The sequence below is a fragment of the Felis catus genome, chromosome E3 (genome assembly GCF_018350175.1).
Source record: "Felis catus isolate Fca126 chromosome E3, F.catus_Fca126_mat1.0, whole genome shotgun sequence".
Classification (NCBI taxonomy): Eukaryota; Metazoa; Chordata; class Mammalia; order Carnivora; family Felidae; genus Felis; species Felis catus.
In genome coordinates, this window is record NC_058383.1 from 18,371,473 (window position 1) to 18,396,631 (window position 25,159).

General features: G+C 57.8%; 4 protein-coding genes across 6 annotated transcripts; 1 reads left to right on the plus strand and 3 right to left on the minus strand.

Moving 5' to 3' along the window:
* Positions 1-1,593: 1,593 nt before the first annotated feature.
* PPP4C (protein phosphatase 4 catalytic subunit) lies at positions 1,594-8,989 on the plus strand. Its single transcript, XM_003998688.6, has 9 exons — positions 1,594-1,724; positions 1,966-2,133; positions 5,542-5,593; positions 6,170-6,220; positions 6,437-6,538; positions 7,093-7,266; positions 7,360-7,486; positions 8,306-8,495; positions 8,580-8,989. The coding sequence occupies exons 2-9, from the start codon at positions 2,036-2,038 to the stop codon at positions 8,707-8,709; spliced, it is 924 nt and encodes a 307-aa protein (XP_003998737.1). The 5' UTR covers positions 1,594-1,724; positions 1,966-2,035; the 3' UTR covers positions 8,710-8,989.
* Positions 8,990-9,391: 402 nt separating this feature from the next.
* On the minus strand, positions 9,392-14,583 carry TBX6 (T-box transcription factor 6). Its single transcript, XM_011290514.4, has 8 exons — positions 13,451-14,583; positions 13,134-13,368; positions 11,972-12,239; positions 11,747-11,893; positions 11,600-11,670; positions 10,373-10,446; positions 10,105-10,288; positions 9,392-10,021 (listed from the first exon to the last, which is right to left on the minus strand). Exons 1-8 carry the CDS (start codon positions 13,566-13,568, stop codon positions 9,808-9,810), a joined length of 1,311 nt encoding a protein of 436 aa, XP_011288816.1. The 5' UTR covers positions 13,569-14,583; the 3' UTR covers positions 9,392-9,807.
* A 143-nt stretch (positions 14,584-14,726) lies between these two features.
* YPEL3 (yippee like 3) lies at positions 14,727-18,433 on the minus strand. Its single transcript, XM_023247126.2, has 5 exons — positions 17,969-18,433; positions 17,097-17,279; positions 16,961-17,004; positions 16,636-16,744; positions 14,727-15,211 (listed from the first exon to the last, which is right to left on the minus strand). Exons 1-5 carry the CDS (start codon positions 18,428-18,430, stop codon positions 15,122-15,124), a joined length of 888 nt encoding a protein of 295 aa, XP_023102894.1. The 5' UTR covers positions 18,431-18,433; the 3' UTR covers positions 14,727-15,121.
* A 940-nt stretch (positions 18,434-19,373) lies between these two features.
* On the minus strand, positions 19,374-25,124 carry GDPD3 (glycerophosphodiester phosphodiesterase domain containing 3). 3 transcript variants are annotated; one of them, XM_003998691.5, is made up of 10 exons: positions 24,452-25,124; positions 24,160-24,202; positions 23,812-23,947; positions 23,667-23,712; positions 23,412-23,530; positions 23,233-23,322; positions 22,752-22,885; positions 21,375-21,434; positions 21,222-21,273; positions 19,374-19,571 (listed from the first exon to the last, which is right to left on the minus strand). In XM_003998691.5, exons 1-10 carry the CDS (start codon positions 24,588-24,590, stop codon positions 19,434-19,436), a joined length of 957 nt encoding a protein of 318 aa, XP_003998740.1. In that variant the 5' UTR covers positions 24,591-25,124; the 3' UTR covers positions 19,374-19,433. The 3 variants fall into 3 exon arrangements, with proteins under 3 accessions (XP_003998740.1, XP_019676282.1, XP_019676283.1); XM_019820723.2 differs by lacking the exon at positions 21,375-21,434; XM_019820724.3 differs by lacking the exons at positions 21,222-21,273; positions 21,375-21,434.
* Positions 25,125-25,159: the final 35 nt, after the last annotated feature.

Consider the following 25,159-nt stretch of genomic DNA (forward strand, 5'->3'; position numbering starts at 1 on the left):
AAGGCCCCTGTGACAAAAACAGCCACTAACCTAAGCCAACATTTCCTGAGTGGTATGAGCCAGGTGACAACGACACGACACCACGCAAGTGATCTGTATGAGTGGGTGTTGTTATTCCCATCTCCCGCTTAAGTCCGTGCTGCCTGAGGTTGCACTTTCTTGATGAAGACAAGATTATTAATGCCTACGTCCTTAATCTGTACTGTTGAGCTTGTCTGTTTTCCCATCTCAACAGGAGATGGGATTAGAACTGGTTTCTTAATTAATCTTCCTTGGACCATGGAACCGCCTGAAGAACCTGGAATTTATTCCAATAACCCCCTCAACAACACAGATTGTTCAGCCCCCTCAACAACACAGGGCGCAGGTTCCAGGTTAAGAACTGGGCCAGAGTAGCTGCTGCGTTCCGTGAAGCCAGAATGAAGGCCCCGTACTTAACGCCTCTGCCACACCTTGAACCCTTTCCCAGTCACCCAGGTTGGGTGGGCTGTAGCAGTAACTGCATCAGGTCTCTTGAGCTGTTAAAGGCCCTAGTTCTAACCAGGGATCTTAGTGAGTCCTGCCACTTCCTGAATTTCCCTCTGGGCCCTTTACTGTCTGAGCTCCCTTCTGGAGGGAAAAAAATAACCTTGACTTTTGTGATCTCTCTGGACCTACTGAATTCCTGTAGTGATGTGCATAGAACTGACTTAACCTAGGACTTTTTAGGAGTTTAAGAACTTGGGTCATTTCCTTCAGTGCACATCTGCATCTATTACCTACATACAAAACCAACCCCACTCCCAGTGCCTCTCTAAACTTTGGCCTCGCTTCTGTGCCTAGCCTCACTCAATTCTCTGAAACAAAGTCTTCAGGAAAGCAAATAAAAATTGAAGGTCAACAGAAGATAGCAAAAAGGAGTTTTCAAAAGGGAGCAGCATGTGCAAAGTCTCAGACACCAAGTATGCTCACAGACCAGTCACTTCCCCAAATACCAGTGGCGGGGGTGGGCTTTTTATACTAAGGGTGAATTCCAGAACGTGTGATAGGTGGAGATACTAGAACTGATTCCTTAAAAAATAAATAAATAAATAAAACTTGCAGGCAACAGGAAGCAACTGAGGGGTGTCGGGGGGTCATTTTGACTGAGGCCCAGACGGTGTGGGCAAGGTGGACTCTTTTCTGCCTCTAACTTGGAGGTCCTCTACGGCAGAGATTTCTCTGGGGCCACGGAAAGAGATTTGGACAGGATCCTTCCAGCCACTGAACAAATGTTTAGGTATGCCTACTGTGCCAGGCCTGTTCTAAGCACCAGGGCTGCAAGGGTGACCCTCAGGGATGGGTAGGCCGACTCAAACAGGTAAATAAAAGCGTGTCACAAAATTACACGGCGGCCCCGCGGCTCAGCTTGCTTCCCTAACGGAGATGGGAGTGGGGCGGACTGAGGCGTCCATCAGCTCGCAAGAGGCGGGTCCACCGGGCCCCCGGTGACCTCCGCCCGCACGCTGCCCACATCCGCTTCCTTCGGCTCATCCCCACTCCTCTGCTCCGGGAGGTGGGGGTAAGGGCGCGGCGCGCGAGGGGGAAGGTGTGTGTGACGCCACATCCGGCGCGCGGCGGAACTGATCTCCCTTTGCTTCCGCGGCGGGGCCGGAAGTAGAAGCGGCGGTGGCGGCGGCCCAAAGCGGAGGGAAGGAGGAAGGCAGGCAGGGAGTCCGGGAGCCGGAGCCGGAGTCGCGGCGGCGGTAATAGGCTGAGGCCCCTCTAGGCCACCGTCCCGAGCGCGGGATCGCGGGGTTCGGCGGGAGTTAGCGGGGAGCGGCCAGGGCCGTGGGACGCTGGGGGTCCCGGGGCCGATGTGAGGGGAGGCGGGGGTGGGGGTGGGGGGGGCCGGGCCGGCTCCAGAATTTAGTTGCCTCCCCACCCCCACCCCCCCGCTCCCCCTACGGACGCTCTGATCCACGGACTCGTCTTCTCGTTCCTCAGGAGACCCCTGTGCGGTGCGGAGGGGGCGGCGGCCCCGGCTCTGACCCGCGCCGGGGGCGGGTGGTGGGCCATGGCGGAGATCAGCGACCTGGACCGGCAGATCGAGCAACTGCGGCGCTGCGAGCTCATCAAAGAGAGCGAAGTCAAGGCCCTGTGCGCTAAGGCCAGGTGAGCCTGGTGGCCCCGCTGCCCAAGGGGGTTCCGGTCTGGGGCAAAGCCAGTGAGAACTTGGGGCCTGGATCATCCTGGCATCTTTCCCAGAGAGGAGCAGAATAGGGCCACTTCCCTCGAGCAACCAGCCTGTTGGGAGAAGACAGACCTGGATAAAGACACCGAAAGTATGAAGTGACGCGTTTTCAGTGGCGTTAGAGAGTCCTAAGATACTTAGGAAGCTCACGGAAACAACTTTACCTGCCGGAGGAACAGAGGTTTCTTGGAGGAACTGAACTTTGGGGATAAGCCCAACCCTTGAGTTCTGTGGGAAGTAAGATGATGTAGTGGTTAGGAGCTCAGGCTTTGGAATGTGATGGTTCTAGGTTGGGAGGTGAGCTCTGCCACTTACTGGCTGTGTTGGTGATCTTGAGGTCCCTGACAGTTTCTTCATTTGTAGACTGGGGATAATAGTACTTACTAAGATGGCTGTGACGAGTCAGTAAGTTGGTGCGTGGGGTGGGCTTAGCATAGTTCCTTGGTACAACGTAAGTGCTCACTAATCCTTAGGTGTTACTGTTGTTACCGTGTAGGAAGAGGGCATTGCTGATATGGACTGAAGTCATCAGGGAAGGCTTCTAAGAGAAGGTGGCCTGGAAGGATGAAAATCATTTGGCTGGCTGATGGGAGCAGGGCCAGGGAGGAAGGACATTCGTAGTAGGATGAGGGCAGGAGTGGAGGCCCCGAGATGTGTGGGCACCAGCAAGGAGACCACTGAAACCTGCCTCCCCTAAGGTACTGTTTGCAGCTTGCACCGTGCCGGAGAATTGTAGGGAAAGAGCCAGGAGAACCACCGTACGTTTGTTGAACAGCAGGCCCACGGTTCCACAACAGGCCTTGTACTGGCAAGGAACTTCCGTCTCCCTCACAGCAGTTTTGTGAGGTCAGGACTATTTGCTCCATTTAACGTGACTCCTGGAGGCCTGATGACTTGACTGAGGTCACCCAGAGAGAACGTGGCGGAGCTAGGTTCTGAACTTGTGGCTCTCAGACTCTTGCTTGGTTTTACTTCACACAGACAGACTCATAGCAGTGAGACGAGGCCTGTTTGGTGAACAGGCAAGGCCCTTTTTTGTCTGTGACTGTGTTTTGCCGTTTGAAGAAAATTTCCCTGGCTGGAAGAGCCCCAAGATGTTTTTAGTCATCCCTGTTCTCTCTGTCTTGAGTGGCATTTTTAGGAACTTAAACCAACTGTTGCCTGGCACTGTTCTTTTTCCTGTTAGACTCATCTTGCCCAGAGGGCCTGAATTGATTCGGTGGTGAGGATAGCTAATGCTCGAATAGCACGGTGGAGTTTTCAGAATAACAGAGAGGTGATTTATTCCGTCTCCATTGCTCTTGGCAGCAGCCCTGTGGCTTCGTCAGGTCAAGCGTGCGTGTTTCACAGAAGAGGAAACTGAGTCTCTGAAAAGATAATGTCTTGCCTGCAGTTTCACAGCTCGTTGGAGGGGAGGTTCATTTTGGATCCAGATCTTTCACTGTACTCCATGCTCATTGACAGCCAAGCAGAGACACTTAAACTGTGTACAAAGCACTGGGGAGCTATAGAGGACTGAGGAGTGGGAGAGTCCCATCCAGCCGAAACTGAGAAGGGCCTGGGAGGTCCTGGGCTGAGGCCCAAGTTGGCCAGTATTATCTTGGGCCCATTCTGAAGGGGGAACAACTCTTGCACCTGGCCATGGCCTCCTGGAGACCCACCAGGGGCCCAGCCAAGGCTGAAAGTGTCAGGAACCTCCCTTTGCTCACAGGGTACATAGTCTCAAACCCTTGGAACTAGAGAGGCCTGAAGTGTGTGGACTGAACTCAGTCCTACTAAAAATACCAGTACAGGAAAAGAGCAGAGGGTTTGAATCCGGTGGTTTTCAATATGAGTCCCAGCTTCGTCACCTATAAACAATGTAATCCTGGTCAAGTCTCTCCATCTCTCCAAGTCTTTGAAGTCCTTACGGAGCTCAGGTGAGACTCTGCATCTGTAGGGACAGGGGCTGGCACTTTGGCAGGCATTTTCTAAAGGTAGCATTCGTTGTGGAAGTAAAGGTGGGCGGGTGTGACCCCTGAGAGGGCGGATGATGTGCTGTGAGTGACAGAGCTGGGCTTGGAGGCTGGGCCCGGAATCTGTGGATGAGGCCGGCACAGATTCATAGGAGATTGGGCTCCTGAGTTCAGTTCATTCACTCTCCAGCTTCGTGACCGTGATCCTGCCCCCTTTTTTCTCTAAGCCTTGGTTTTTCTGTCGAGGAGGAAAAGAACCTCCCCGAGTCCATTGGGGAGGTCATCATAAGCAGTTGATGTGGAACAGTGTTTCACGCCAGATGCGTCCCTAGCGGGAGGGCCTGGTTGTTGGATGGCCGCTCAATCACTGCCAGTGCCTTCCCCCGAACGTCCCCCCATTCCCAGAAAGCCAAGCAAACGCACTTCCCTCAAGCCACCTTTTTCATAGAGAGCATCTTCAGGGCCATAGGGGAAAGCATCCGTTCTCGGAGCTCAGGGAGCTGCTTGTCTCCTAGGAGGAGGCTGGCAGAAAAAGGCCAGTGCCTGGGCGCCCCCCACACCAGAGTAGCTAGGTGGCAGCGCCAGGCTGCCTGAATTAAATCCCACCTGTATGACCGTGGCCAGTTTATTCCCCTGAGCAGTGGGTGTCACCACAGTGCCCGCCTTGGGGGGTGGCCGTTGGGTTTGTGTCATCGACACCAAGCTCTTACTACGGTCCTGGGGTGTGGCGTGAACTGGAGTGGTCACTGCTGCCATCATCACCAAGGGTGAAATCTGGAAACGTGGCACCGCTTACTTCGCTGTGTGTGTGTAGCCGACAGAGTGGTTTCACGTCACGCGCTCTCGAGTGGTAGTAGACTCCACTGCAGGGAGGAACGAAAGAACAAAGTTGTCACTCCCTCTAAATAAGGCAAAAGCGCATCGCTTTGATGGTGTGTTTGATCACTGGGTGCCTTTGGACAGTCTGGGGAAAGCCTCCGTGACGGGCGGAGAGGAGGCTCAGCCAGGGGCACGGTCTCGGAGCGCTCCAGGCCAAGGGAGCAGCATGAGCAGAGAGCTCTGCGTGGAGAGCGGGTCTGTTCTCTGGAACGAGCACTGGATGTGGGAAAGAGGGCAACAGGGAGGGTCAGGGCTTGAAAGGCCACTGTCTCCTTGGAAAGGCTTTGAATGCCGCAGCAAGAGTTTGGGCTCTGGCCTCTTGGCCTTGGGGAGGCCTGCGGTCAGCCCATCCTGGGGATATTATTGCACACCTCACTCCTGCCCCCTAGAGGTTCAAGGCCCACCTCAGATCCTCCCTTCCAAAAGATGAGGAACTGGGCTGGGCTGAGCTGGGCTGGCCTGGCTGTGGTGACCCTGGTCTTCTCCCGTCCCCAGAGAGATCTTGGTAGAGGAGAGCAACGTACAGAGGGTGGACTCGCCAGTCACAGTGAGTACCGCGTGTCCTTCCAGAGCCTAGGCACATGGCCGTTCCCCTTAATCTTGTGGGCTACAGAGGTCTGCCCCTCATCCCTGAGAGCCCGGAAAGTCCCGTGTATCCCTCTCCCATCTTCAAGGGAGCCTTGCTGTACGAAATGGATGTTACGGGAAGGGTCTTTTGAGCTGATGGGGGGATACTCTTGGTCAGGGCAGAAGGACTCTGAATCTGGTGAGTGATTCTACCCCACACATTTCTGTGTATTCTGTGTCATTAGTAGCTTTATTCCGGGTTCCTTGAGGGAAACACGGAGAGGAAGGGGCCGGGTCCTCCAGAAGCTACAGGCCTAGCTCGAGAGACCTAGTTTTAGCTCTTGCCCACAGAACAGCTGGCACCCAGTGCGGGATGGGGGGTGATTCCAGAGCAGACGAAGTCCGGGTAGGAGAGTAGATTGGTGGCCCTGAGAAGTGGAGGTTTCGCTGGGAGCGATAAGGAGCTACTAAAGCGGCGGGTGTTCTGAAGGCCAGCCCCTGGAGGCGGAGGCTCTCCGGCTGTGCGAGTTCCGACCCAGCTCTCCTCACTTCCTAGGTATGCGGCGACATCCACGGGCAATTCTATGACCTCAAGGAGCTGTTCAGAGTGAGTGTGGGGAGACTCTGGGACAGGTGACCTGGGGGGTGACTGGAAGACCCCTTTAATTGAGAGTGGAAGCTTTGACTTGGGTGAGTGAGAGGCCTCCTGTTTGGTGGGCCCTCTGTGAAAGAAGGGCCTCAACTTGACCGGCACATGGGCTGCCACGGCGGGGGACAGGTGAGGATCGAGCAAACCCTTCTCCCCCCGCTCCTCCCTCCCCAGGTGGGTGGCGACGTCCCTGAGACCAACTACCTCTTCATGGGGGACTTTGTGGATCGTGGTTTCTACAGCGTCGAAACGTTCCTCCTGCTGCTGGCACTTAAGGTGGGAACCTGGGCTTCCGGTGCCCACACCCGGGCCGCCTCCGGCCTGACCTGTGTCCTTCCTGCCCTCGTCTCCTTCTCCATCCACCCCCAGCTCTGAGCCGTCCTGCTGGTGTTCAGCTTGCCCGGGGATGGGCAGAGCAGCTTTCCTTGGCTCGGGGGCATCTGATGGGGTTCCTGGAGGAGAAGGCGGAGCTGTGGCATTGGAGGGGAGGGAATAGAGGCTCCCCGTGCTCGGAAAGTGGCAGGGTGTTGAGTTCACCTGGGTGCGGTATCCGTTGGTAGGCCAGATGACAGAGCACCTGAGGGTCTCGGTAAGGACTTAGTGGTGAAAGGGGAACCGATAGGTTGTAGTTGATGGGGAGGGGTCAGCCTCAAATCCCCTAGAGGAGGGACCGGGGCCTGTGAGGTTGGCCAGAGATGGCATGACTCTGGGCTGGGGTAGTGGTGAGGTGACAGGGCGGGCAGGTATGAGGAGATCTGGGAAGGGCCGGTGGGGCTGTGAGGGAGGGACAGAGCCCAGCCCCCAGCCCTGGATCGGTGGCCCCCCTCCAGGTTCGCTATCCTGACCGAATCACCCTGATCCGGGGCAACCACGAAAGCCGCCAGATCACCCAGGTCTACGGCTTCTACGACGAGTGTCTGCGCAAATATGGCTCGGTGACCGTGTGGCGTTACTGCACTGAGATCTTTGACTACCTCAGCCTGTCGGCCATCATCGATGGCAAGGTGGGCCGGCTACCGGGTCCCGTGGGGATCGGACTCGCGGGGGAAGAGGCGCTGGGCTCAGCCGGCCTTCACTCCTTTCTTGTCCCCCTGTAGATCTTCTGCGTGCATGGGGGCCTCTCCCCCTCTATCCAGACCCTGGACCAGATCCGGACGATTGACCGAAAGCAAGAAGTGCCCCATGACGGGCCCATGTGTGACCTGCTCTGGTCTGACCCTGAAGGTGAGGGCAGGCAGGCAGGGCAGGGTGGCTCTACCCTTAGTGTGGCAGGAGACTGAGGGGGTCTTGTAGCTAAAGCAAGCGCCTTGAAGAGACAGGCCAGGCGGGCTTAGGGAAGAGCAGAGTGGAGCTGGTCTTCACTGGTGTCTGCACTTGGCCGGCTTGCCCCCTGGCACCCTCAGAGAGGAGGAGGAGTGTGGGCAGCTGGTGCTCGTGAGCTCGGAGAGGGGATGGGTGTGTATTTCATCGCTCAGAGGCTTGTTTGGGACGAAATCATTGGCCCCCTGAACCTGAAGGGGCTTCTGCTGAGTTCACACTCCGAGAACGACGGCCCCACGAACGTCCCTCATTTTGTGGGGTTCCCCAGCTGGTACGGAGCAGAGCCAAGACTGAACGCCGAGTCTCCCAAGTACCAGTCCAGAGCTCCTGCTGTAACACGCACAGCCTCCGCCCCCTCACTGCCGTGCCCACCTGCCTGGCCACTGCTCCCAGGGCGGCCAGGAGAGCCCTTGTTGTCACCTGCTGGACCAATGTGGTCATTATAAGTGTCTTCTCTCGCTTTTGTGTGCACCTGTTTGGCCTGTAAGTCACATGGTCACTCTGGTTATGGGGTAGCTCCAACCGTCAGAAAATTCTTTCTCCTTTGGAGCTGTTTTTCTCCAGCATTTGCTGTCCTGTCTCCAGGATCCCCCAGAACACAGGCCGTGTGCTCTGGCCCCGTGGGGCTTGATTGAGAGAGGGGGACAGGATGGTCTCTTTCGAAGGGCGGTGGGCACCCTCGAGGACACCCTCTCCCCCCATCCCTACCTTCCTTTGCCTCAGACACAACAGGCTGGGGCGTGAGCCCCCGTGGGGCTGGCTACCTGTTTGGCAGTGACGTGGTGGCCCAGTTTAATGCAGCCAACGACATTGACATGATCTGTCGCGCCCACCAACTGGTGATGGAAGGTTATAAGTGGCACTTCAATGAGACTGTGCTCACTGTGTGGTCGGCTCCCAACTACTGCTACCGGTGAGCTGCCTGGGCCAGGAGGAAGGGGTGGGGTGGGGGCCCGGGCTGACCCACTCCTCTCACACCACTGCCCTCCGCTTCTAGCTGTGGGAATGTGGCAGCCATCTTGGAGCTAGATGAGCATCTCCAGAAAGATTTCATCATCTTCGAGGCTGCGCCCCAAGAGACCCGGGGCATCCCCTCCAAGAAACCCGTGGCCGATTACTTCCTGTGATCCCTCCAGCCCCTCTGGCCCTCGGACCACTGTGACTCTGCCCTCTTCTCCAGACGGAGGCCGGGCGTTAGGGGGTTGTCTCGGCTCTGCTCTCCCCCCAGAGAGGGCACTTCGAGGGTGAGGACTTTCTCTGGAGACGCTTGGAGCTTCCGCTCCATGCTCCTCTCCTTTCTCCCCACTTGAACCATGATGTTTCCAATAATTTTTTGTTTTTCTTTTTTCCTTTTTTTTTTTGTTTGTTTTTAGATAAAAAAATTTTGAGAGAAAGAAAAATTCTAATAAAAGGAGAAAAATGGCCTTTGGGTTTGTGTCAGACTCGATTGGTATTGAGCAGCGATGCCGGCCTTGGGGCCTGGGGTAGACCTGAGGACCTTGACTGCCCCAGAGCCTCCCGGTCTGCATCCAGTGACAGTGACTTCCGGGAAGGCTTCTGCCGTGCCAGGCAGAGGGCTGGGTTCTCAGAAGCAGCCTTCTTTAATTCTCAAAACAGTGAGGGTCAGGACATTCACCTTTCCCCACTTCCCTGAAGAGGAAACAGCACCAAAGCCGGTTGATTTACATGCACGAGGTCAAGCAGCTGGAAACTGGCAAGTGTAAATTGGGGCTCGGGTCTCCCCACAAAACCTTTGCTCACCCAGCCCTGCCCAGGGCTAAACACCATTAGCCAATGTTTCCAGAGCACTGAGGTCTTTTGAGTTTTATTAACAAAAATACTCTGGTCCTGAGAACAAACTGGTGTGGGTTGTCCTGGGGCGAGGGGGTAGAACTTGCAGGGCCCAAGGCTGAGGCCCAGGAGGAGGGGGTGCTGGGCAGTGGCCCCATTTGGCCAGGCAGAGCCTCCCTCCATTCACACCGAGGTGAGAGCCTGGAAGGGGAAGCTGGCCCCAGCTGGACTCCCAGCAGCTTAGCCAGAGCTTTGAAGCCAGGGTGGGTGGGAGTGAAATCAAAGTGTGAAGTGGGGTGGGGGAGGCCCCCCCGGGCCGCCATTTGGTGTGGGGGATGGGGCCAGTGGAAGTGATGGGGCTGCAGGCCTGGGGGAAGGGCGGCGGAGGTCTAGGACCGAGGACAGGGAGGGAGGCAGAGGGGCCCAGCAAGAGCTCAGTACATAGGTTTGGAGCCCACGTCCAGGTAAGCCCCAGGGCCGGGGTAGGGAAGGGGGAAGGGGCCCCCCTGGAGGAAGTGCGAGGCGAAGGGGGCTGGGGGTGCAGCTGCTGGGTATCCTGAGCCCCCGGGCCCAGGCTGCAGCTCCAGGAATGCGGCCGAGTAGGGGGCCGGGCGCCCTGAGTCCGCAGCCTCAGGGAAGCTGGGGTTCCTGAAGTAAAGAGGAGGTGTCAGGACAGGACGCAGGGCTCCCCGACCTGAAACAGCCCAACTCTGCGCCCTCGTCCCACTCGCCTGGTTGGAAGGTGACTGGGAGCCCCGTGGAAAGCGGCAGGGTGTAGAAGGTAGGCTTCGGCACTGGAGCCGCCACACGGAGGAGCCGGGGCCTGGGCCGCTTCGCGGGGGGCTGGGGCCTGCTCGGGATCTGACTCACGGACGTCCCCCCCCAGTGTGGAATCACAGGGGCCCCCTGGTGCATCTGGGGAAGGCAGAAGAGAGAGGTCGGGCTAAGGAGGAACAGCATCTGAGGACTGGCCCCCATCACTATTGAGACTACGCTCACCTCCACTCCCATAGGTCTCTGTGGCCACTGGCTCTGGGCCCCTCAGTTTCCTCTTCACACGGGCATCTCGCTCCCTAGAGGACAGTGACAATGATGATAATGATGATGATAGTGATGATGATGATGATGGTAATAATGGCACTTACCAGGTGCCAGGCCTTTCACCCTCCCAGGGACCTTGTTAGGGAGGTGCCATTATTATACCCATTTTACAGATGAAGGAACTCAAGGCCAGAGAATTAAGGGACTAGAAAGGGCAAAGTATCTTCCACTTAAACCTTTCCAGTGGTTTCCTATTGCCTTCATTGCATTTGGGAAACTCCTTCCCAAGCTAGAAGGCCAGGGCATGGGCTGAGGCCACCTCCCCATCACCGGCTGCCTGGCAGCCATCCTCTGGAATCCTCTCGTCTGCCCCTGCTCACCTGTCCAGCTCATCCCTGGCTCAGTTCACGCTCTTGTCTCACGTCCTCAAGGAAGTCCTCCGACTTCCCACGGCACTACTCCACCACCCTCATAGCATCTGTCAGCTGTTCTGCTGTATATTTGTTAGGGTGACCCTTTGATTAACGGCTGTCTCTTCTGCCTGACTGTACACCCCTTGAGGGCAAAGAACAGCTCGACTGAGAGAGCTCCACTCAGAACAGAAGCCAAAGTCCTAAATAAACCTTCACTGTCCAACAAAGCCTGGCTCCTCTTCGCCTCTCACTTGCCTCTTCGCCTCTTCCACTCCAGCCGCACCGCAGGTGTGCTCCTACCTCAGGGCCCTCGCCCATGCTGTTCCCACTTCTTGGCACGCTGTGCCTCAGATATCCACTTCCTTCAGGACTTTTTCCTCCCATACTTCCTTCAGGACCTGGCACAGGCTTCTAATCTAATAAATACCCCACTCCAGTCTTTCCTGTCTTCCTTTCTTTCTTTCCTCTTCAGAACTTATCCCTAACACATTATATTTTATTTATTTCTCGTGTTTACTTGTCTCCTCTGCCCACTAGAGCGTCAGTCCCATAAGGGCAGGGGCTTCATTTCTTTTCTTCATGATGGATCTCCAGTGCCTGGAACTGTGCCCGGCACACAGCAGGTGCTAAGACAAGTATCTGTGGGATCATCGAGCGAATAAGTGTTTTTCCTTACTGTTGTGCTCCTGGCTTCCAGCACAGTGCCAGACACACAGTGGGCCGTCCATAGACGTTTGCTGAAGGAAGGAGTGAATGAATGAGCAATGCCCACCTCTTACAGTTTCTGCCATTCTCCCGGAAGCCCTTGGCAAAGGGATTGGCTGCGATCTTCAGTTGTGTGATCTGGGGACACACACGCGGAGTCAGAGCTCCCACGGCCTGGGTGGGGCCCCCCACCCCCTCCAGCAGGGTCACTTACCCGCGGGTTCTGATAGGCTGTCACAGAGATGAATGTGGTCTCGGGAAAGCGGAAGGAGGCAACGCCCCCCCAGTGTTGGCTGCAAAGCTGGGCTGCCCGCACCAGGTGTATGCGGGGCTGGTACTTGTGCATGGAGTGCAAGATCAGCTGAGAGGGAAGAAACGAGATGACTCCCCGCCCGGGGTCCCACCCCCAACCCCCAGCCTGTCCCAGCCAGGGCCTCACATGGCCATGGGGGTCCAGCGTGCTGTTGGTGAGCTTGACACGATGGAAAGACACGGGCTGCCGCATCCAGTGGGCACCGGTGGCAGGAGAGTCAGGGTGAATGTAGACGCGGTCGGGCAGGCGGGGCTCGGCCTTGCCACTGGGCTCCCAGCGCCGGCCCTGCCAGCGGTAGCGAGCCCCATCCACTGGAACCACATCCAGGAGAAACAGGTAGCGGGCCTCGGGGTCCAGCCCAGTGACTGATATTCGGCAAGCAGGGAACATGCGCCTGGACAGGGGAGGGGATGGGAGAGGCCTGGCGCGACCCGCCGGCCAGGGGTGGGCGCAGCCACCACCGGCGCTCACCCGGTTTCGTCAGAGAAACGTTGAGAGAGGTGGAATTAGAATCCAGAGGGCAGGGTCTTTGAGCCGGAAGTGACGGGACAGACAGGCGATCTGACCGGGGTCACACAGATTAGGAGCAGAGCCAGACTCTGGACTCCTAAGCCCTCAAACTCCATCTGCAGAAGCAGTGGTGACACGCTTCTGTCCCTAAAGTCTTGCCAAGAGCCTACTGCTCCCCACTCTGGTCTCCTCACCTAGTCTCCAGCACCACAGTCTACACTGCTGGACACACCTGCTTCAGGAAAACAGTGTCCTGCCTTCAGTGGGACCGAGGACTTACCACGCTCAGGCCCGAGCTCCTGGCTCACAGGCCACACGCCATGCCTCCAGGGCAACCCCAGACCTAGTCACATACTGACCCTGATCCTGGCCAGATTTCTCTGAATGCTGGTCACTGGCTGGCCCTTGACCCCAATCGTAGTCTGAACCCTGGCTCCAGTCACAGACTGACCCCTGATCTGGGCCACATATGAATTATACTATAACCCAGCCGGACTTTCTGACCCAGGCCCAGACTGACCTAGGACCCTTGCCGTAGGTTGGTCCTTAAACCAGCTACAGATTCCACAGACTGACCCTTGACCTTTGCCACAGAATGACCCCTGATCCTGCCGTAGAGTAACCTGTGACCCAGGCCACAATCACACCCTGAACTTAGGGAGCGCTCTAGACCCTCTAGGAACCCCCAAACCTAGCCCCTTCACCAGGAACTCTGCCTTTCCCAAAAGACCCCCACCAGGAGCACACTGGGCCCTTTGACCCTGGCCCAGCCCCTCACCTCCCAGCTTTGGTGATGATCATCTCTGTTCCCACGGAATTGAACTCTTTCCACAGCTCCCGGTTCTCCAGGCTCAGGCTGACTCCAGGGAGCGAATGAAGGGCGTCTGGGGCTGGGGGGGCCGGCTCAGTGCCCAGGGCTGGGGGCAGCGGGGGCAGGGGTGGGGGAGCGGCCAAGGTGCAGGGAGCAGCCTCAATCCCGGAGAGGAAGCAATCCAATTTGGGAGTGTCCAGATCTGGAGATGGGGGAGGAATGAGAGCCAGCAGAGGGCCACAGCCCCCCACGGCCTCTACACCGGAGCTGGCCCCCATGCTCACCAGGGTAGCGGTAGCCCTCTGCCAGAGCAGGCGGGAAGCTGGAATCTGCTCCCGGCTGGGGGGGCCCAAGGCGGTAGCCTGTCCCCAGGGAGGGGTACAACTCTCGTGGATGGTACATGGAGTAGTCCTGTCTGGCCTCAGGTCACGCTGCCTAGAGTCCCCGGGTGCTGAGAGATGCCCCCTTTATAGCTCACAGCTCAGCCCCTTCCAGACCCAGGATCACAGCCCCTCCCCTATTTGGGGCCCTGGAGTTGGGCTGGGTGGAGACCCCTGGGGCCTGGAAGGGGTCCAAGAGGGGGCCGGATACCTGGGTACCCTCCCCTTCTCTGCCCCCACCCCAGGCTTCATTAGCCCCGACCCCCTGCCCCCTCATTACATAATTAACTCCTCGGCCTGATTGATCCCCGGGGCTCGACAGGGACGCAGTTTGGCGCTTCCGGCCAGCTGGTCCCCGTTCCCACGGGGGGAGCCCCGGCTAGGGATAAGCTACTGAGGGGCGGGGCCTGGACCCTGGGATGGAGTCCATAGAGTCCCGGGGCAGACCTTGGCGCCCCACACTTTTCTAGCAGGTGACCCCCCCCCCCCCGCCCCATCCCCCTTCACTTGGAGGCCAGAGCTTGGAGGGGATGAAGCATGACCTGAGGGAAACAGCAGGGCTGGAGGGACGCGGCCTGAGCTTATTGTCACGCGGGGCACTGGGGACCTCGAGGACTCCGCAGCCGAGGCCTGAACCCTGTAGTCCTTCCTGCTTCCCATTCTGAAAAACCTCCACCCTCCGCCGAGTCTCCGAGGTGCCGAAGCACCCACCGCTCGACAGCCTCTGACGGCTGGCGCCTGGGTTTCCCAGAAGGTCCCGCGCTGGGGAACCCTCGGAACTACGCTTCCCAGCAGGCGCAGCGCCGAGACTCGGTGCGGAGGAGACGGACGGACGCGGCTGGGGCCGCTGGAAGTTGTAGTGGCGGCGAGAGGGGCGGTGAAGCCGGCTGCGCGGTTGCCTCCCAGGAGAGCTCGCCCCTAGGCGGCGGCAAAACGCTAAAGCTGAGAAGGCGCAGATCAGCCGGGGTCAAGGCCTAGGGAGCCAGAGTGGGCTCGGGAATCTGCACGGACAGTGAGATCGGTCCCGGGTCTCAGATGGCTGAGTCTCCGGAGGGCAGACTCCCAGCTTTGACCGCAGTGCCTACTCCATGCCTTGTGGGGGCCCAGAAAAGAACAGGTCGACGGAGGAAGGAATCTGCATTTGAGTCCCCCTTTCCCGGATTCCACGTGAGCATGGGGCTGTCTCCACTCCATTGTTTTATTATGTACAAACGCTACAGAACAAGGGGAGCAGACACGCGTGGGGTAAAAGGGGCCCGGTGGGAGAAGTTCACAGGGCAGACGGTGCACTGGGGCCAGGAGAGCAGCACACAGGCCATATCTATAGGGCAGGCGGGGCAGGAAGGGGTTAAAAACGAGATCCAAGCCAGCCAGATCGCAGGGAAGTGCGGGGGTGTCGTCCTCCTTCTGAGCTCCCCCCAAGGTCACAGTGCATGCAATAAAATATATGTACAGGAGCTGGATCCGTCCTCTGCAGGAGCCCTGAGGGTCCAGAGCTCCCTTCTGGTGGAGGGAAGCCAGTGGCGCCCCCTGGCGGTCAGGCCGGGCTCGAGCCACATGCGGCAGGAGCAGGGGTCAGTCCCAGCCGTTGTCTTTGATCATGTGGTTGAGTTCAATGATGTACTTCCCCTCTTTGTACTTCTGGCTGCTCTCGAAGGCCTGTTCCTGAAAAGAGGGGGAGAGGACGGCATCTCTGGAGCAAGGGCTTTACCAAAAGGGATCGGGTTGGGGAATAGATACGACTGGCCCCATTTTACATATAAGGAAACTGTCATGCAGAGAAGCCAAACCACCTGCCCACAAGACACACAGCTGGTAAATGACAGAGCCAGGTTTCTCACTAATGGGACAGACAGAGCTCTCTGAATCACCGGTACTTTTTAAGTACTAATGTTGGCTCCAACAGAGAGGATATGGAAGTTTCTAAAAGATCCGGGGATTACAAACTGGTAGCCTGAAGGGCAATTTTGGCCTACGCAGGTGTTTTATTTGGCCATCAGAGAGTTTAGTAAAAATAACTTAAAAATACTAGGATATAGGCAGGCCATGCTTACTCCAGTTTGCTACAGACCCTCCTCCCCCCCTACCCCAGATCTATGGTGCCTCTTTTGCAGACCCACAGTATGCGCTTGGCCCTTCAAACCCTTGAGTTTTTGACATCTGGATTAGGCCATCTCTTTATTTTACAGAGGTCCAGAGAGGCCGAGCCACCTGTCCGGGGACACAAAGCACAAATCTGTGGCAAGGCCAGGCGTGAACTCACATGAGGGCGGGATGCCTGCCTCTGCTGGGGGCATCCACCTCTCAGAGGCACCAAAACTCCAAGTGAAGCCTGAGGAACCAACCATGTCCCCTACAGTTTCCCAAGAGCATCTTTTTTTGCTGCATCTAATCTGATCCCCATGACAATTTTGGGTGCCAGGTGGTGGCTTCATCCTCCACAGCCAGATAAGGAAATGAGACTCAGGTAGTGAAATCAGACCCCGGATAGCAGCTGTGGCCATGAGGACAGTGAAAAGGAAGCTCATGGACCCAAGTTCCATGTCACTGTGGGGTCTGGGGCAACTTCTCTGAACCTCTGAATGACAATGGAAGCCAGTGGCCGAGGATCTGGAGTTAAAAACAGACAGACAACAAAACACGCAACCAGGATTCTGGTACCTGTTCTGTTCCTTACCCGTGGTGTGACCTTGGGAAAGTTACCTACCATCTCTGGGCCTTCCTTTCTTCTGTAAAGTGGAGATAATTACAGACTCTACCCACAGGATTGTTGTAACAATGAAATGAGATAACATATGCCAAGCACATAACAGTGCGTGGCACGTAAGCATTCAATAAATGGTCATTCTGCCGATCGCCTCATCTCTAAAATGGGACGCATGTGCACGTGAGGGATGGGTGGAGAGAAAAATTCTAAAAGCCCTTGCAAGATGTGACAGAAGAGGGCATGGTCAGGGGATGAAAAGACAGTCTGACTTGAGTGAGCTGGGCCTGTACACTCTGGAAGGTTACCAGATGACTGCTTGTGAGGAGGAGGTGAAGTGAGGTTGGGTCAAAGGCTTGCCTGGGGTCAGGGGTCACGGACTCACATATTTCCAGCCCAAAGTCGTCTTGCAGTTCTCGCAGTGGATGTCAGCCACAGCATGGAGGCCTGTCAGCAGTACCCGTTCCTCGGCTGGCCCGCAGCCCACGTTCACCCTGCAGGGACATGGGGGCAGTCCCAGGGAGGGTCCCGCCATCACAAAGCCCCCCGCTAGCTTGTATCCAACTGTGTCTGTTCTTAGCATCCAAGAGAAGGGCGATCACATCAGCTTCCAACCTGAATCAGGGGACTCTGGGAGTCTCAGCACGATGCCAGGGGCCACAGGTCACAACAGAGGTCAGGGAAAGAAAGAAGGGGGACCAAATACTCACACAGAGTTGAAGAGGTAGGCACGCCCCTGACTGCCCTGGAAGGACTAAAGGGTGGAGGGAGAAAGGAAGGGAGTCAGGGCCATTGGTGGGAGAGCTGCCAGGTAGCCCCTCTCGCCTCCAACTGGGACCTGGTTACCTTGGAGATGAGGTCGTCGTGGTTGGCCAGGTGAGCGCGGCAGTGGGCACAGCTATACCTCCGGTGACAATCATCCAAGTAGGCCTGAAACGTCTTGGGCTTTGAAATACGCACCATGGCGGGGGCCGGGGGCAGTGGCCCCACCCGGGGAGCGGCCCACGGGGAGCAGAGGGAGCCCAGTGCCTGCCGGGGAGGGAGTGGGCTGTCAGGACCAGGGCCACACATACGCGGGCACACCCAGGGCCATGGGGACTCTCTCCGTCACACTTGGCTGCTGTCTCCTCTCCCCAGAGGCAGCAGCTTCTCCAGGGGCCGGAACCGGCTCAGTTTTGACTCACTGAGGAGGCCTCAAGTTGCATCACGGGGAAACTGAGGCTTGGAGAAGCCTGAGGTGAGTCACGCATCTAATTCCGGCCTCACCCCTGCGGACCTGGCAGTTGAAGCTGGAGGAAGGGGCTCTGGCGTGGATGAGCTGTCAGTTCTCATTTAGGGGGAGTATGGAGGGGTTAGGAGCTGGAGGGTCCTGAACTGCCAAGGGCGGGGCGGGGCGGGGTGGGGGGTTAGCAGCTCCACTTGAAGTACAAGGGAGTTCACCTGGGGAGAGGGTCCCTCACCTGGAAGAGGCAGAGGCCCTCACTGAAGGTGGACGGTCACCTAGGAGGGGAGGGGCTCTTACCTGGGGCGGGGGGGCGGGGGGCGCAGAGGCCCTGTCTATGCCGAGGGGCTCTTACCTGCATCGCGGAGCCTTACCTGAGACCCCGGGGCTCACCTGGGGCGCGGGGGTGGGGGGCGGACGCCGGGGGAAGGGGGCAGTCCTCGCTGGCGGGGCGGGGGCTCGGGGCGACGCGCAGCCCTGACGATGCGGGCCTCACCTCGCCTGGGCGCGCGGGGGCCCGGTCCGCCGAGGTGGCCTGGCCTGGGAGTGGGGGGCGCTCCTGGTGGGCGCCGTCCCCCCCGGCCCGGGTTCGCAGCCGCCGCGACTTGTTTACACCGAGACCAGCTGCTGCCGCCGCTGCGGCGGGAGGGGGAGGGGGCCGGCCTCTGGTCCCGGCGGCCGCCGTGGCCAATCGGCGCGCCGCATGCAAATGAGGGGGCGCGTCACACCGCGGCCAGCGCAGGCCTCGGCTGCCCTTCCCCCTGCTCCGGGCTCCGGCCGGCCCGGAAATGCGGCTGCGGCCCGCAAGCCAGCCAGACAGCCCCGCGGCCCGGGTCTCGTCGCCCTTCTGGCCTCCCGCGGTCCTTGAAGGGGCGAGGATCTGCGGTGCCAGACCTGGCTCGGGGTTAGGTGTCTGGACGCACGTCCCCGGGGAGATAATAGCCATAATTATCTGCATTTAACCACCCGGTGCCCCACTCTCTTAATCCCCGCAGCAATCCTATGAGGCAGCTTTTGTTCCCCATTTTACGGGGAACAGAGGTCAAAGAGGTCTAGCCACGCTCCTGAGGTTATCCAGCCGGGAAGAGGCAACGTTGGAATTCTCACTTTGGTCCGATTCCACCGTCTTTGCCATAGCACCCGGGACAGGCTCTTGGAACGGAAGAGCTAACGGTGCCCGTCCGTCTGTGTTAGATCTCTGGGAGCCGGAGCCTGGGAACAAGTTCCCAGTTCCTACTGCTGAGCATCACCTCTTCCAGGCAGCCTCCTCTGATGCCCCTGCCTCTGCAGGCTGAGTTCGGTGTCTGCTGTGGGCTTCTCACGTGACTCTGAACAGGAAAATGTGTGCGTCTGCCCTAGGAGACTTGTCTTGTTCCCTGCAGTGGCCCCAGTACGTAGCCTGGCCTAGAGTAGTCAACAAAGGTTTGTGAAACATGTGATTCGTTCAATGCATAAGGTTCTAGGGTTGGAGAGGGTTGAGGAGTTTGGGGAACTTCTGGAATAGATCTGGAAGTGAAGGTTGGAAAGGCTGAAGCAGCAGATGAGCAAACTCTAAACTCAGCCTCTGAGGCCATGTCCACCATCTGCGGCGCCATGAGCGGATGAAGTCCCTTGTCCTGTGCCTGTGTCTTAAGGCTCTTCATAGCCTCAAGAGAATGGAACCTGTGGCCCTGAAGGGGCAGGAGCCTTGCTCCTTCCTGCAAGGGACATTCCTGAGGAGAGTGGAGGCCAGGCTGGCACAGGGTGTGGCATTACTCGGCCTGGAATGTGGTGGAACCAGTGGGTCAAGGTGGTTAGGGCCCCAGACTCTGGCCCTAGGCTGGCCTCTTCTGCCCTAAGTTGCCCTCTGCAGTCTGCTAGGACCTCCTCCCACCCATGCCCCCCAAACACCACCACATGACTGAAAAGAAAATATTTATTGAAGAAGAGAAATAGAGGAGAGGGTGAGGGCCTCCGGGCTGTTAGGAGGCCTGGGCAGCTCCTCCATGGTTGTCCAGGTAGCGCCTCAGGGCTGTGGGGTAATCTGTCATGACGCCACTGGCCCCCAGGCCATAGGCCACTTCAAAATCCGACTCTTCATTAAGGCACCAAAAGACCACCTGCGTGGGGAGGGAGGGGCTCATAGTTTCAAACAACTTTACCTGGAGTTTCCCCTTGAATCCAGATGGGGGGAGCTCTCCTCCTCTGCAGAGACCTCCCAGCAGTGGGATGCTGGAGTGGATTGTTAGTCCAGATTTTTTTGCAAACTGGTTATTAAACACAGCCATTATTAAATATTAAATTATATAAACGTGTAATTCAATAAATTACTTTAAAAACGAAGGTAATAAATACTCAAAACTCATCACTTCCTAATGATTTTACTACATTTTACTGTTACCTAGGCTCTGGCGGTTGTTTGCATCTGCTGAATGTGTAAGGTGGAAATACTACCCAACTCTGTGCTCAGTGACTTCATGTTGGTGGCCTGCAATCGGACAAGGTGAGAGGATGCACACCCAGGGAAATAAATCGCCTATTGCTCACATCAGAGCATTTTGTTCCCCCTCCCCTGGAAAGCCGGCTGTGAGGTCTCCAGGCCTGCCCGAATCCGCTGCTGCTGTGTGTCTGTCCTGACGCCTGAATCCTCTCCCGTGGGCATGGTGGTAGGTAGAGATGGTGTCTGTACCCTGGGCAAGTCACTGGACCTTTCGGTTTCTTAACGTGACAAATGGGAACGATGGGCCAACCTCCAGAGTTGTGGTGAAGGCCCACGGAGTGGAGGCGCTGTGGAGGTGCTAATCTGAAAGAGGCACGTCCTCCCCATGCCTCACTCACCCCCACCTCCGGGCTGTGGAGTGCTGCTGGCCCGTCAGCCAGCTGGTCCACCCATCCCACTGCTGACGCCTCAGCCCAGGACCAGTCAGCGACGGCATCTGCCTCCTGAGATTCTCTGCTCCTACCCTGGCGCCCATGATCGCTTCTCCACGTCGGTGGCCCTTCCTTAATCCCAGACTCTACTGGATCAGGTCTCTGCCCTGCTTCAGGCCCTCCAAAGCTTCCCGTCCTCCAGGCTGAAGTCCAGGTTCCTTCCTGAGGTTCACAGGCCGCCTGCCTCAGCCTCGGCCGCCTCCTCCGGCTCCCCTCGCCCCACGCCGCGGCCTGGTGGAACCTCTCTCAGCTCCTCCTCCTCCTGCCGTGGCCTCTTGCTCCCCGCAGCTTTCCCACAGGCTGAGCCTGCCTGAGAGGCTCTCCTTTCCCCCTCCGCGCGAGCCAGCTCCTCACTTCTTCCAGAGGGCCTCCTGTGACCCCACAGACCACAGGGCTGTTTCCTTTCTGTCCACTTGGTGCCTGTGAGTGCCCGTTTCCTTCCTCTGCCCCTGATTTGACTCCCTGCTCCACCCCTGGTACCACAGTGCCTGGAATGTAGTCCGTTCTCAACAAAGGTTTGCTAGTTAAATGATCAAAGTGGATGCTCAGGGGAGGGGCCGGGCCGGTTTTTTTCCCCAGCCCCACTCACCCCCTCCTCAGGAATCAGGACAGTAGGTTCAATGCAGCATCATGGCGATAATGGCTACACTTGTCAAGCCATTACTAAGTACCGGTTAAATGCACCATCACCCCCATTTCACAAATCAAGAGACTGAGACTCCGAAGGTGACCTGCCCAGGGGACCCAGTTAGTCGGTAGCAGAGCTGTTCACTGGAACGCTGTGCTAGGCCCACACTGTGAATCACCCACTTGCTGAGGGCGTGGAGGTCAAGCCTCACCTGCACTCCTCGCTGCTCCAGGTGGTGGATCAGACTTTTCCTCATGATTAACCTAGTGGGGAGAGGGTGGCAAAGGCCACGATGAGAGGGGACTAAGAAGGGCAGCGGCAGGTCTCCACGGGGACACGCCATCCAGCATCCTCACCCCCTCACCATTTGGAAATCACAGCTGCCAGCTGGTTCAGCCCAGAGCAGGAAAATGGGAAGTAGGTCCTGCAGAGAGGTGGAATCATGATCAGCCCCCTGCGTCTCAGTCTGTCACAGGAGTGGGGTGGTAGTGACCCCTGACCGGTGTTACCCTGGCGCCTCTAGAAGCCCATATGAAAAAGTCACCTGTTGTTTAGTGAGATTCTTCTATGTGCACATCTGTGCCTCTATACTTTGAGAGTGTGCCCTCCCTCGCTGTTGTACAGAGGAGGAAACTCAGTTTTGGAGAGCTAAGGTGACTTGCCCAAGGTGTCGCAGCAAATCTGTGGTGGGGTCAGGGCCAAGACCAGAACCCAGCTTGATTCTCAAGCTAGATGCACAATCTAAAGGTCCCCTGGTTGGGCCCGACCAGCTTCTTGTGACCAGACAACACTCCAGTGAGTCGGCTACTTGCCCATGATTGGCCCGCTTCAGGGATGACTTTAGAGGCCCTTTACAATGTCCCAGCACAGGTTTTGGGGTCAGACCCAGACAAACCCAGGCCCTGCGCTTCTAGCTGTGTGGCCTTGAGCAAATTACAGAACCTCTCTGAGCCTCAGATTCTCCATGGGTACTGAGGGGGCGGTGTCATGATTCTAGTACCTTCTGGGTTGCCATAGATAAAGCTCTAACCAACCAAAGGATGTGAAAACACTTTGCAAACACTGTATGAGAAGGTCTGTACACAAAGTTCGGTAGTCTAATGATGTCTTTGTAGCAAGAGATTGTGGGGGCTGGCTGAGAGCTTCCCTCAGGATAACACAGGGGAGAAGGAAGCCTAGGAGCTGCCACAGTTCTCAGAAAGGGAAGGGAGGGGCCAGGCTTCAGAGCTGGTGAAGTATCCAAATTTCTGATACTTTACCCAGCTGTTACTTTGTTAATCCCACTCTCCCAGCAGGAAAAAACTTGCTTTTCCTTTTGAGAATCAGAGAATACTATAATTGATTGATATCTGTCTCCCAGCCAGACTATAAGCTCACCGAGGGCCTTACTCCACTCACACTGGGTTTACTAGTGTCACTGTGCCCAGAACAGAGGAGACATTCAATAAATATTTGTTGGATGAAATGGATGAATACATGAATACTCTGTCCTCAAACCCATCCACATCAACACACATTTGCATAGAATTTCAAAGGGTTCCAGGAGGAAGCCTCCTGGCTCCTCAGTATTCATGAATGCTCCTGAAAATCCTTCTCTTCAGGGGACCCTGGGGGGATCCTTGAGGGTGGCCAGGGAGCTGGGACCCCAGGTAGTGGGGCTTGAAGTGGGGGGAGTTTGAGGACAAAAGCATCTGGGGGCCTGGGGGAGGATGTAGAAGGCAAGCAGGGACCTTGCAGGTACCTATTGATGATGGTGGGCAGGAAGCAGAAGAAAAACCTCTCCGGGATGGATGCAAAGGGCAGCAACCCCAGGTAATAGAGCAGTAACAACCAGATAGCTCGGCCGATGGTGAAGGAGAACGGCATCTCGGGGTTCTGGGAGGCAAGGGGAAGGGAGAAGAGGGTCAGTCTGCTCCCAGGAAAGCAGAAAGGGGACTTAGGCTGCAGGGGAAACAGCGCTGGACATTCAGGAAGGTCCACCACCTGCGGGATCGGAGCTGTATGTCGGCCCAGCGTTCAGGCCTGACCGCACCCTCTGGGTCTCCAGCAGCAATGCCTGTGCTCCCCCTGTCCCCACCCCTCTCCTCTCGGCATCCCACCCTTTGAGACTCTGCTCAGGGCTGGTTCCTCCACAACACCCCACACCTGTCCAGCCTAGGCCCCTGGAGCCTCCAGCGCCTGGGAGAAGGGGCCGCTGGAGCAGGGAGGGAGCAGGGACTCACAGCAGCCCTGCACTTCTTCATGACCGAGCTCTTCTCCGTGGCCCAGACGGTGATTTCATTTCGGTCAAAGTGCCTCACCAGGCCTGCTATCTGGGAGGAGGAGAAGGAAGAGGTGAAGGGGAGTCAGGCCTCTCTCCAGCCCCAGGTCCCTTCCCACCCCAGCCCCGCAGCAGCACCACCTTGTTAATGAGCTCTTCGTTTTCCTCTTTGATCTCCACGCTCATGGGCATCCGAGGGAACCTCTGGAACACGTCCTCCAGACTCACCATGTGCCGGTCCGACCCGTGTGCAAAGCGACCTGGGTGGGTTGTGGCAAGAGGGATCAGAGGGGGATGGGCGGGGTGGGAGCCCAGGGGGAGGGGGACGAGTCCCAGAGGAGAAGGGAGGGCAGGAAGGTTGAGGCCAGGACCCCACTCGTGAGGTCACACTCTCACCTGGTGAGAAGTAGACCTCCAGCTCCTCCTTGTAGAGGGGCAGCTCCTGGGGAGAAGAGGGAGCACGTCACCAGGGGGCACGCGTGGAGGCACCGTGGCTCTCTGGGTAGAGTGGGGGGGGGGGGGGGGCTGGGGCAAGGCCCACCTCAAAGTCCAGGCTGCTCACGTCCCTATTCACGCCTGACTGGCGGGACAGGTTCTTGTCGTGAGATACCACCACCACGCCATCTCGTGTCAACTGGCAGTCAAGCTCCAGGAAGTCTGATCGCTGGGCCAGGGAGCTGTGGGAGTGAAGGTCAGTGCGGAGAGGCCCGGGGGAAGGAACAGGACAAACCACAGGACAGCGGGGAGGTTTAGGGGAGCGTGGGCCAGAGTTCACGGCAGGATGGGCAGGCTGTGCACTGCACACCTCCAGAGGGCCCCGGTCACTCAGACTAGGAAGTGAGTGGCGCCTCCTGGTGTCTCGCAGCTCACAGCTGGCAGGTGCACTCACTTCTCCATGGCCTCCATGGTGTTCTCCAGTAGTTCTCCAGATCCTGTGTGGGGCAGCTGGGTGGGTCCCAGGAGCCTGGCCTCCCTCCTCTCCCCTCACCCCTGCCTCTTCTTCCCCCTTCCACATCCTTCCCTGCCGTCCTGCTCTCCTACCTCAGGCTCTGCCCTCTTCCTGACAGCCCGCTGCTTGGACCTCCCCCACTGCCGTCCACCCTTGCTGGCCCCTTGCTGTCCTTACTCCACCCTCAGCAGTCACCATCACCATCCTCCCGCCCAACCGCCGCCCAGCGTACCTGCTCGGTGGGCCCCCAGGCGTGGCAGGAAGACTGGAGCCCAGGGTGTGTGCAGCAGGCGAGGCCGGCGCAGGAAGAAGATGGACAGCATGGCATAGCTGCCCAGGGCGGGCAGGGCGTAGGAGAGCAGAGAGCTCATGGTCACGCTGCCTCTCTGGGCTCCCGCTGCCACACACTCGGCTGCTCCTGATGGACTGTGCTGCCTCTGCTGATTGCCTGGCCAGCGTAGGCTGGCTCCACCGCTGGTAGCCACCACACCCCTGGGACCTGCTGAGCCGGCTCTTGGCCTGGGGCCAGGCTGCAGGGTTCAGCCGGGGAGGGGGTACAGGCAGGAGAGGTGCCCGGCAGCTCTGGCTCTCACGCCTCTAGATCCTCCACGGACCCCAGCACCCCTCTCTCCTCGGCCATGCTGGGGAAACAACCCCCACCCCCACCCCAAGCGCTGGGTCTGCTACAACCTTCCCCCCTCCCATGGGTGCTGGTGGCCGGGGTATACAGCACACCACCCCTTGCCATTTCCAGAGAATCCAGGGGTGTGTAGGATGTCCCTGAGTCACCCCCGAATCACCCCAGCCAGCGAGATGGGAAGCCATTTGGGAGGGGAGAGGACAGTGACTAAGGGGAAAGTTGACCCCACTCTGTCCAGGAGTCTGGCGCTCCTTACACTCCCATCTTCAACCCTGGCCACCCGGGGAGCCAAGGAGCACC

Excerpts from the sequence above, each read along its gene's own strand:
- PPP4C (XM_003998688.6), top strand. The coding sequence starts at position 2,036 with ATGGCGGAGATCAGCGACCTGGACCGGCAGATCGAGCAACTGCGGCGC. Across the intron at positions 6,539-7,092 it reads TCCTGCTGCTGGCACTTAAG|GTTCGCTATCCTGACCGAAT; the intron begins GTGGGAACCTGG and ends GCCCCCCTCCAG. Across the intron at positions 8,496-8,579 it reads GCTCCCAACTACTGCTACCG|CTGTGGGAATGTGGCAGCCA; the intron begins GTGAGCTGCCTG and ends CTCCGCTTCTAG.
- TBX6 (XM_011290514.4), bottom strand. The coding sequence starts at position 13,568 with ATGTACCATCCACGAGAGTTGTACCCCTCCCTGGGGACAGGCTACCGC. Across the intron at positions 13,369-13,450 it reads AGAGGGCTACCGCTACCCTG|ATCTGGACACTCCCAAATTG; the intron begins GTGAGCATGGGG and ends CCCCATCTCCAG. Across the intron at positions 12,240-13,133 it reads ATCATCACCAAAGCTGGGAG|GCGCATGTTCCCTGCTTGCC; the intron begins GTGAGGGGCTGG and ends TCCCCTGTCCAG.
- YPEL3 (XM_023247126.2), bottom strand. The coding sequence starts at position 18,430 with ATGCAGATAATTATGGCTATTATCTCCCCGGGGACGTGCGTCCAGACA. Across the intron at positions 17,280-17,968 it reads CCCCCGCGCGCCCAGGCGAG|GCACTGGGCTCCCTCTGCTC; the intron begins GTGAGGCCCGCA and ends CCTCCCCGGCAG. Across the intron at positions 16,745-16,960 it reads GCCTACCTCTTCAACTCTGT|GGTGAACGTGGGCTGCGGGC; the intron begins GTGAGTATTTGG and ends ATGTCCCTGCAG.
- GDPD3 (XM_003998691.5), bottom strand. The coding sequence starts at position 24,590 with ATGAGCTCTCTGCTCTCCTACGCCCTGCCCGCCCTGGGCAGCTATGCC. Across the intron at positions 23,948-24,159 it reads ACCATGGAGGCCATGGAGAA|CTCCCTGGCCCAGCGATCAG; the intron begins GTGAGTGCACCT and ends TCACTCCCACAG. Across the intron at positions 23,713-23,811 it reads TGAGCAGCCTGGACTTTGAG|GAGCTGCCCCTCTACAAGGA; the intron begins GTGGGCCTTGCC and ends TCTTCTCCCCAG.